Here is an 11,164-nt window from a genome sequence, read left to right as displayed (position 1 = left end):
TGAAAAGACTTCTTGCAGCCGCAACCGGAACAATTGAAACCCTAGATCCGCTCGCTTATATCATCAAACCCCGTTTCTTTTTTTTCTCTATATATATATATTTGATTGTGTTTACTTGTGTCTTGGGCTAAAAGGAAAAAGTCTTAGAAGAAAAATGGAAAGACAAACTCGAATCTAAACAAATATGTAACAAATTCTTCACATGTTTATCAAAAATAAAAATATGTAGCAAATTAGAAAAAAAAATTTCTTTTTTTTTGGAGAATATTGAAAAGAACCATATTTCAAAAATAGATACCGATTAAATTAGTTTTTAGAGACAAATAGTAAGTTCGGTAGCTGGGCAAAAAAAATATGAATAATTTATTCTTTAGGTTCCTTCACAAAAAATGAAAAATGATCTTATCCTAAAAGTGTGAATTGTGGTAAGAATCATGTTAATTTTATCCGAAATCGTTTATAGCGTGATATAAAATTAATCTTGAAGATAAGACAAACATGTCTTCTTCCATCTTTAACTTGATGATTATATTGAGATTAATTAGAGAGAGCGACTTGGTCAGTTTAAATTAAAGTTGCAAGCATGTGCTCGTGTGTGTGGACGTGTACTGTCTCGACTTCTTGTAGCAATAAGTGGATCATATTGTTAAGTATACAAATACGCCACATGAATAAAAATGTGCCACATGAATAATTTGAACTGGTCAAGTAAAGCTTTCACTGATTTGGAATTTTTTTTTTTCTTTGAAAGATCGATGCGAAATTATTTAGAGATAGACTAATTATAGACAAACAAAACCATAAATTAGAGTTGGTACAATCATGCTCCCTTGAATTGAGCCAAACCAGAAATTCATATGAAGAATTGTAACAAAATGACAGCTGAGCCGAGTCTAAAATCAGACCAAACCAAACCAAGATGATAAAAAGTCGGTTAACGAATATTTTTTAATAAAAATAAAATTTGAGTGACCTTTGAAAGTTTGAGCAGCTATTAAAAATAAGAATATGAAAATGTCGAACTAAGCTAGCCATGATTTTTATACACTATATTTTACTATATTTTTATACATTCTAATTATATTAAGTAGGCAATCTTTCTTAATTCACGCACAATTGGCGCACACGATTCAAATATCAGTGAGGAAATTCACAATCTCCCAAGGATCTTCATCATACTCTGCTTCCATCCATGTCTCGAATGTCGTCCAATATCTTTTATCACCAGATTCTTTTTTATTTTTAATTTTTATTTCATTCCAAAACAAAATAATAATGATTTTGCTGGTTTATTAACTTTTTTTTTGTTGGTTTGTGTATATATTATATAGGGACGTGATGCTCCGTCGTAGCCTAACATCAAAGCCGAAAAAAGATCATCTAGCAAAAATATTATCAAAAACAAGAAAATGTTTCCACATATTGTAGTTATGTGGAATAGTGTTTTCATCGGTTTTTTAAACCACATTTGGTTTTGTTTTTTGGTTTGGTATATTTTATTGTGGACACTATGTTAACAAATTTTATAATCTGCTGGAGCCACATATTTGCTTGTTCAAAGAGTGTTTGGATATGTAAAACAACCAACCTCACGAGCGTTATTTTCAAAGTTGTTTTGCCTTTGTTGATAGTCCGAGTATGACGCGTCCAACTACATGTTCAGAGTAGTGGTGTGATTTGGACCATATACTAAGACTAGAGCGTTTTCAAGATTTCAAACATAAACAAAGGAAGGAGTAGTGGAAACCTACTTCTGCATACTAAGACGGTGGCAGTTGTTCCTAGGAGCAAGACGAGCACCATTCATTTTCGTCATTTACAAATAGCAGTTTACCTAAACAATATGTAACAAATTAGAAAAGAATAATTTTTTTTTTGTTGATAATATAGAAAAGAAACATATTTTAAAAACTGATACCGATAAATTAGTTTTTAGATACAAATAGTAAGCTCGGTAGCTGGGCAAAAAAATGAATAATTTTTTCTTCAAGTTCCTTCACAAAAAATTGAAAAATGATTTTATCCTAAAAGTGTGAATTATGGTATGAATCATGTTAATTACATCCGAAATCGTTTATAGGTGTGATATACAAATACTTTTAGAGATAAGACAAATATGTCTTCTTCTATCTTTATAAGTACTTGATGATTGTATTGGGATTAGAGAGAGCGACCTGGCCAATTTAAAGTTGCAAGCATGTGCTCGTGTGTGTATGGACGTGTGTCTCGACTTCTCGTAGCAATGAGTGGATCATATTGTTAATTATGCAAATACGAGATACTAAAAATGTGCCACGTGAAAATGGTTTGAACTGGGTGAAGTAAAGTTTTCACTTAGAGATAAGCTAATTATGGACAAACAAAACCATAAATTAGAGTTGGCACGATCATGTTCCCTTGAAATTTGAATTGAGCCAAACCCGAATTCATATGGGAGAATTGTAACAAAAATAGCAGGCAACCCGAGTCTAAAATCAAACTAAACCAAACCGAGAGATGATAAAAAGGCCGGTTAAGGAAGAGATGTGTCCATGAAGAAAGAGACGAAAGGGAAAAAGATGCAAAGAAGAGCGTTTTGGTACAAATCTGTATTTTTCCTATTGGCTCTTTTTTTCTTCCGTTCTTTTAACCTCCACCCTCATTTTTATGGCGCGTGTATTTCACATCCAATTCTTCAACAGACTTTTTAATCTTATTTAACGAATATATTTTTAATGGGAATAAAATATGAGTGACCTTTCAAAGCTGTGAGCAGCTTGAATATGAGAATGTCGAACTAAGCTTTGGAGTGTGTTCACTATTCACTATATTTATTTCAAACCATCGTATTTAGTCATGATTTTATTGCATAATATTTTATCTAAAAAAACTTTTAAAAATATTCATATAAATTATATTTTATTTTAAAATTATAATATAAACAAAAGAAATTTTGATCTGTACTCTAGCACGAATCTTAATCTAATTCTGTTTTATTTGGTTTATGTGTCGACATTAGAAACATTATAACAAAATTATAATATTATCTTAAGATCTCTAATAAAAATAGTACTTAACATATAGAGATGAATGATTGCATGTTATATGTAGATGAAGTTGGTCATCATTTGTATTGATTGATGGATGATTCAAATTCATAAACAAAACTAATAAAACTACCTAGCAAAAGATGTCAACGACTTTGATATAAAATTTGGTCACTCTAAACGTTCTCGACCAGATTTGGCCTACATAAATCATCCCTTTAACTACTCAAAAAATCATATCATAATTCATTGAATATATACATGTATGACTTTTCTGAACTTAAATAAATAAATTAAAAAAGTCCATAAAAACCATTCTAATTGATTTTGGCATCATCCTAGTTGGCAGCCTTTGAACATTAATTTAATAGTAATTTAATATCTTTGCTTTACCGAACACAGAAGTTTTTATTCCTCAAATCTTATTTTAATAACAATCAAATTATTATTAATACAGTATTAAAAAAAAAAAGCATTGTATTTGGTACTACTAGTAAATTCCAAAACAAAACAAGTGGGAAGGGGGCGCGTGGGATCAAATTCAATGTCTCTCTCTGAAATCGAACCATCGCCATAGGCTTCTTCACACACACAAACCTTTCTCCTTCCTTAATTAATTTTAACTTCAAAATTAAATAAATATAAATTTGATTCATTTCCAATTTTTGATTGCTTCGTTTCTTCTTCAAGTCTCTCTCTCTCTCTCTTCGTCTCTCTTCGTCAGATTCTCTCACCCAGAGAGAGCCCCCCCCCTTTCAACTCTCATGGCTGAGTTGACTCAGGCCTCCGATGTAGTTTACTCGCCTCGTTCGTTTCAAGTGTGGAAGACTTTGGTGGACTGGCTCGCTTTCTTCTATCAGATCTTTCTTCAGATCCTTCGTGCCGTTGGCTATCATCCTCTCCTCTCTTCTTCTTCTTCGTCTTCTGCTAAAGCCACCGCTGATGGTTTCAAACCTTTGCCGTCTATTGAGTTGCTCGATAGGGCTGATGAATCTCCCACCACCGTCGATATCGCCTCCAGCGATGGTGAACTTCAGAGACTTAAGGTATCTCTTTCTTTGGAATTGAATTGGTCAAAGTCCTTTTTTTGGATTTTGTCTTTTCTTGTTGCTGCTTTGAAATTGAGAATCTGTGAACTCTCTAGTTAGGGAGGAACGAGCCTTAAGTTCTGGATTAGCACACTAGGTTTACTTCATTGTTCATAATTAGATGCAAATTTGTTTGCTTTTTAGCATAAACGTGCCTTATACATAGAGATTACCAATCTGTAGTAGATGTCTACTACTACTACTGCTCAAGCATACTTTAGTTTAACATCTAGTTTTTGCTTTGATCAATGGAATCAATAGGAAAGTAGACTTGAATTCGAGTTTTTTTCTGGTGTTAAGCTCACAGATTGATGGAGCTACTTTTGTTGATGAGTATATGGGTTTAGGACAGTGTATGCTTCATTTTGTAGCCTTTTGAGTATCGTGTATCTTCCTTATTCATCATTTAGCTCATTGATTTATTGAGTATTGTAAGTCTTATTTTAATGTATCAAGGAGCCTTTTCATTCATTGCTTACTTAGTTAGTTAGTGGCAAACTAATTTTAGTTCTCACTTTACCTTACTGAGTGTCAGTAGTATCCTGCAGATTTATGTTCTTCTTGTCTGGAGCCAGTTAGAATAGTCTAATTTGGTATTTGGTAGTTTTAAGAGTAGTCTGAGAACGGAAGATGTCTTTGCAGGTAGTTCTAGACTTGGATGAGACTTTAGTGTGTGCATATGAGACGTCGAGTCTACCTGCTGCTTTACGCAATCAAGCAATTGAAGCCGGATTAAAGTGGTTTGAGCTGGAGTGCTTATCCACAGACAAGGTTTCTTTCAGAACCTATATTCTTCTATAGTTAATTTTCATGTCTTTTTTTTCTTCTATATTATGACACAAGTCACTCTTGTTTATGAAGGAATGTGATGGGAAACCTAAGATCAATTATGTCACGGTGTTTGAGCGTCCTGGACTGCATGAGTTTTTAGAGAAACTCAGCGAGTTTGCAGATCTTATTCTGTTTACAGCTGGTCTTGAAGGTCTTTTGATTTACTTCTCAGTGTTATTATGTTATGTCCTCAAATCAATGCTCACATACATAATCCTAACAGTTGAAAATTCCATGCTTCATGTCCGCAGGATATGCGAGACCGCTTGTGGATAGGATAGATACCAGGAAAGTACTCAGCAACCGACTTTATCGACCTTCAACAGTCAGCACGTAAGTTATCCTGAATTAGGTTGCTCTGTTCTATCTTTCAAGAAACTAGTTTGTGGTAAGATTACTGAGATTTTTTATTCATTGTGTGCAATTCCTAAACAGGCAATACAGAGATCATGTGAAGGATCTGTTAAGCACATCAAAGAATATGTGTCGGACAGTAATTGTTGACAACAATCCTTTCAGCTTTTTATTGCAACCATCAAATGGGATTCCATGTATTGCATTTTCCGCTGGGCAGCCAAATGACACTCAGGTCTCTATTAATCATTAATCCTCTCATACATTTTGAACCCTTTAGACTATTGTGAATCTTGGAAACTAATCGGATTATAAAACTTGCAGCTCTTGGATGTTATTCTACCGCTTCTGAAACAACTGTCAGAGGAAGACGACGTACGGCCGACACTTTATGATCGCTTCCGCATGCCTGAATGGTTTGAGAAGCAAGGCATACCACCTTCGTGCTGGAACTCTTAACCAGATAAGCGGAGAGTAATGGTGAAAACAGAAATATCAGAAGTATGTGTTCCACACACAAAAAAAAAAATGGCAGAGGACTTGTTTGGAACAGTAGTTACAGCAATGGAAGCCACAGGAGAAGAAGGAAGGCACATAAACTACCATTCGTATTGTCTATAATCTATATGGTAGATTCCTTTTACAAGATTAAACTCTTTTACACATTCTTGATGTCAAGTGATTCTGTAGATTTCTCTGTAATTTTGTTAATGATCAAGCTTTTTTTCTTCTTTTGGGATGGTTCTGTTTGGATTTACCGACATACGGATTAAACCGAAATAGAAATTGGGTGTAGTATGAAAAAATAAACAAGAATTTACTATGCATAATGATAACATGAGACCTATATTCACTATCCGCATCATTATCCCCAATCTAAGAGTGACATACTATAAAATATGATTCTTATAAATGATGAAAAAAACATTAGTATTATTTTGTAATAGGATACATTGACGTCAATTATAATTCAATTCATACAAAATTAGTGAAATAAGAATTGTACTAAATTTTCGCATTGAAAAATTCTTGTCTATTTTTTCATAGATACTTAAAAATACAGGATGAGCATTTAGACTGCATATGCGGGGAGAGATACAACCCAGGATCAAACTGTAGGAAGTTGTTCTTCAAGCGCCAGACTGAAATCAATAGATTTCCGACGAAAGAGCAGTGGAAGATCTCTGTGGATGTAAACAAATACATTTTTACTTAAAAATACCTTGAATACTACTCCCTTCGTTTTCTAACACTTTTACATAGATTAAGAAAAACATTGTAATGGTTAGCTATAAATGCATTATTTATTTATAATAATATATTTTTAATAATAATTAACCAATAATAATTCATCGATTTATGAAATTCTTCATTATTAATTTTTAAAATTTGCAACTACCTAGATTAATTGATAAGAATTTACAGAAAATCAATCTTTGTGATAGAAAAAAAATATTGTAAAAAATTATTCATTATAATACAAAAGAGTATAAAATATGATTCATATAAATGATGAGAAAACACTAGTATTTCTTTTTTAATAGGATCCAGCAAAAAGTATTTGTTGTAGATTGAAATCTGAAAGTTAAAGTCAGGATCTATCAAAAAGTATTTGAGGCAAATGTTCCTAATTATAGCTCGCATACATTCATTATTACAATCTCCTTCTCTATAAAATACCCATTTTTTAAGTTTCATTTAATACATTATTACAGGTCAAAAGAGTTCGTGAGGGGTTGGTTACATAACAAACCTGTCATGTTCCTAATTCTTATAATTAATTGTATTTTCTTGCAACTAATCTTTAATTTTTTTATGGTCGGCCCTTCTCATGTTTGTTGTTTATAAGTGGATCGTTGTGAGCTGTGCTTAGACTTCTAAGGCTTTCTCTTTTCGCACATCTAAATTAAGTCTAACTACTCCCACAAAATTTTACCTTTTTGGGCTCGTTTTATTTGCTAGTTTACTTTTTTTTTGTTTGTTTTATACTTATTCTTCCAACTTCAGCTGGAAACCAATATCAAGAACACAGACGCGTGATAGGAATTCGTAAATTACACTGAGAGATACATTATTTTCATTGAATATGAGGTTGATATGACATATATATGCCTCAGAAAATTAGATGTTTGAGGTGAGTTTTAGTTTACGGTCGAATTAATCTGGTACGCCAACTCAAGCTTTTAGAACTAGTCTTGCATGCATTTTAATTATTTTAGAAAATAACAATGCATAACTCACTGTCTTGCGTGTTTGATTATTTTCATGTGAAAAACAATATAAACAGTTTGACATTTTAGTTCCTTAACTAAAATATATATATATGTTGTTGTACGGTTTGACATTATTTGTCGCATATGTTGCTTTTTAGGATTAACCTATTGCCACGAATACCAGCACTCTTAATTATATTTAGATAAGTATATGAAAACTGCAGCCTATGTGAATCAGCCATGGGGTATTCAAGGCATCTTAAATATATATATACTATATATTACTACTATTTTTCTAGTTTTGCAATGTGTTAATAAATTCAAACTCAAGTTATTTATTGTTCACTTACAAGTTTTGGCAAAAATAAAAAAATAACAAAATTATGAAATACTTAATTACAATAGATCATAGAAATCGAACACTGAGTAAAATTACGAATAAATTAACAAACTTATGGTGGTTTAGTAATTGAAATTTTCACTATGGAGTTGGAGGAACAAAATATGCGTTGTCCGACTATGATTTCAAATTTATAATCTAGGTTGATTACTAGAAGTTTAAAGATCGATACAAGTTTTGGTTCGAGATTTTCATGATAGTAATTTTTTTTTCTTCCTTGATTGATTTCATGATGTTTTACCACATACAGTATGTGGTCTAAGAGCTGGACCAATAAGCCTTCTTTCCATTGATATCTTAAAGTCTTAGAATCTTACAAAAAAAAGCTTAAAAATAGACCGTGAAAAAAAACCTTATTGACGCATTACATATGTCTAGACTTAGTCAATTAGTCCTCAGATTGTTAGATTCGGTAATTAGAACACTGAATTTTATTATATAGTTGACCGAGCAATCAATCCACTAACACCATTTACAAAGTTCAACTTGTATCATATTATTGCCATTGTTAAATCAAATACAAACATAGATATTATTTGCAAATAACAGCAATAAACAAAACACACGTGAAGTTCATGCAAGTACGTGTGTACTATGTAGTCAGTCCGTAGATATCTTTACTCATGGTTTTCAATATTGATAACGCGCGAACCTGAACCTTGAATAAAAAATAAACATCAAAACAAAGGAGATGTATAAATATACTATATAAAAAAATAGAGCAGGTGAAAATGAAATGGGATACAAGTCAAAACTTATTGTTACGAGAGTGTACGTATTTGAAGGGAAAAAGAGGTGAGAAAAATGTGTGGCGTAAGAGAGAGATTCAGAGAAGGTTTCTCCCAAGTCTGTCGTCCATCTAATTCTGGTCTCAGCTTTGACTTCATTTTCTTTCATATATTTATGAATACTACTATACTGTACTACTTAGGGAATGTTACTAAATTATATTGAACCGGTTAATGGCAATATTGAAGCAAATGAACCATTCAAGTTCTTTGGTCAAACATGGGCAGCAGCCATATATATGTTGAATAAGTTTTTTTTTGCTTTATAATTTTGCTGTCGTTTTTAGTTTATCATTAATTTCCTCTCTTTCTCTTTTTGGGACTTTTCGTCAAATCAATTTTCTGACTTCTCTTTATTACAAAACCGGAAGAACTCCCTACGAAAGTACATGCATCATGCATGCGCGTTTAGAATCCATGAATCGTTCTTTTCATCCATTTCTCAAAAAAATATAACAAATCTTGTTGCTATTACTAGAATTCTTACACGTTTATCATACAGTGCAGTATAATCATAAAAAGTTCTCTGAATTGCAGTTAGTTTCCACTTTTAATAAGATGTAATCTAAAAATAACAAAATAGTTTGCTGAATATAATTAACAAAATAAGAGCGTACGATATCCAAAAGAATATGAATGGTGAGGTTGAAAAACTTATTGTTGAAATATTAATTAAAGTTTTTAACAAAAACGAAAAAAAATATTAATTAAAGAACTATAATAGTTTCAGTTTTCAAGATTATAGCGTAAGTTTTGATGGATGAACATAGTATTGTGAAAAGGTAATTTTTGGTTTTATGGTTGTAGATTTTTTTTCATTTATGATCTACCTAATTTTTCTAAAATTATATTAACACAAAAATAAATACTGTATTACTATAATTTGATTCTTAGTTGACCTATCGATGACGATGGGTGGACGACACATTACTTAGGTGTTGACTGGTTCTCCCGCTACCTCCCGTAAACGCTATGTTTGCGGGTGATAGCGGTTGCTAGCGATTGGAACCAATCACATAAAACGCTTCCAATCGCTTCCAACCGCTTTAAACCACTGAATTCCAAAAGCTGCTTCCCGCAAGCGTTTGCGGTTGCGGGCGATTGCGGTTGGAACTTTTTTTTTTTTTTTATAAAAAACTTAAAAGAAATCAATGATAATGAAATTCTTTTGTGTTATATCTTCTATCTAACCATTTTACTCATTAAAGATGGGAAAAAATAAAGTACAAATATGATTACAGAGATTATAAAATAAACAATTAGAAGAAAATAATATTCTAATTAACAATAACCCGGAAAACTTGATGTAAATTTAATGACACATCGCACATAAGTTCAAAAAAATCTAAATAAATATAATATTTCATTAGAAATTTTTAAAAAATAAGATTATTTGTGAAAAATATTAAAACAAATTATTAGTGACTCTTCTCAACTCTCACTTAACCATTCCTACCGATGCAACTACTGACCCAGATCTAAGAGAAAAGAGAAAAGATCTACGATCTAAAGCATATGTTTTGTCATTTATCAAATTATTTGATTAAATTTTTGGTGAAAAGCCAAATGCATAAAAGAATAAGTATTTCAATATGAAATTTATTTGTTTTTTGAATAATTATTTTAGTATTTTTTAATAAATTTAAATTATAAATCAAGTTTAATTAAAAAATTTATGTTTTTAAACATTTATATATTATATATCACATTTATTATGTTCCAACCGCTATTGCACCCGCTGGTCAACCAGTCGTAAATCTCCCGCAAACGCACCAATTTTAAACTGCTAAACCAGTCGTTCAAAACGCTTAATAACGCTTAAAACCGCAATCGCCCGCTTCTGCAATCTCCCGCAACCGCAACCGCAGCGTTTGAACCAGTGAGACTCTTAGTCTAAATTGTATTTAACCAAAATTAAGGATAGTTTTTGAATGAGGAAGGTCTAGGTGAAAAAAAAGAAAGTTTATATAGAAAAACATTGAACTCTTTACCCTTAGATATTGCATACTTAGTCAAACATAAAAATTGGAAAGTTCAATAAATCAGAAATTCACACAGTTTTAATAACTTCACACAAGAGAAAAAGAGAAAAATAAAACAATTTTGGAAACATAGACCTTATAATATAATTTGAATTGTTATATATGGCCAAAAGATTTAATTTTCTTTATATTATTCACACTACTTTTGCATCATACGAGCGGTTGTTGAATGACTAATATATTAAATCTCCCATATATTAGTAATATACTACACACATACATACACATCGCAGTAGTTGTGTTATATTTAAATATTGAAACGGTCCAAATAATTCAATTCAAAATTTCTTTCGAGAATCTTTAAAAGGTATAACAGTAGAGATTTTCTAATTTTAAAACATATCTTAATTAAATGACAAATTTACACTCTTTTGTTTTCCATTTTCATATATATAGATACTAATGAATTTCCTTTTTAAAAA

General features: G+C 31.5%; 1 protein-coding gene across 1 annotated transcript; it reads left to right on the top strand.

The window, feature by feature from the left end:
• The first annotated feature begins 3,538 nt into the window (after positions 1–3,538).
• On the top strand, positions 3,539–6,031 carry LOC104781485 (uncharacterized). Its single transcript, XM_010506164.2, has 6 exons — positions 3,539–4,072; positions 4,757–4,885; positions 4,976–5,096; positions 5,197–5,278; positions 5,381–5,534; positions 5,624–6,031. The coding sequence occupies exons 1-6, from the start codon at positions 3,791–3,793 to the stop codon at positions 5,756–5,758; spliced, it is 903 nt and encodes a 300-aa protein (XP_010504466.1). The 5' UTR covers positions 3,539–3,790; the 3' UTR covers positions 5,759–6,031.
• The last annotated feature ends 5,133 nt before the right edge of the window (positions 6,032–11,164 follow it).

Source organism: Camelina sativa, chromosome 4 (assembly GCF_030686135.1).
Source record: "Camelina sativa cultivar CO46 ecotype springtype chromosome 4, ASM3068613v1".
NCBI classification, from domain to species: Eukaryota; Viridiplantae; Streptophyta; class Magnoliopsida; order Brassicales; family Brassicaceae; genus Camelina; species Camelina sativa.
This window is presented reverse-complemented; position numbering and strand designations above follow the sequence as displayed.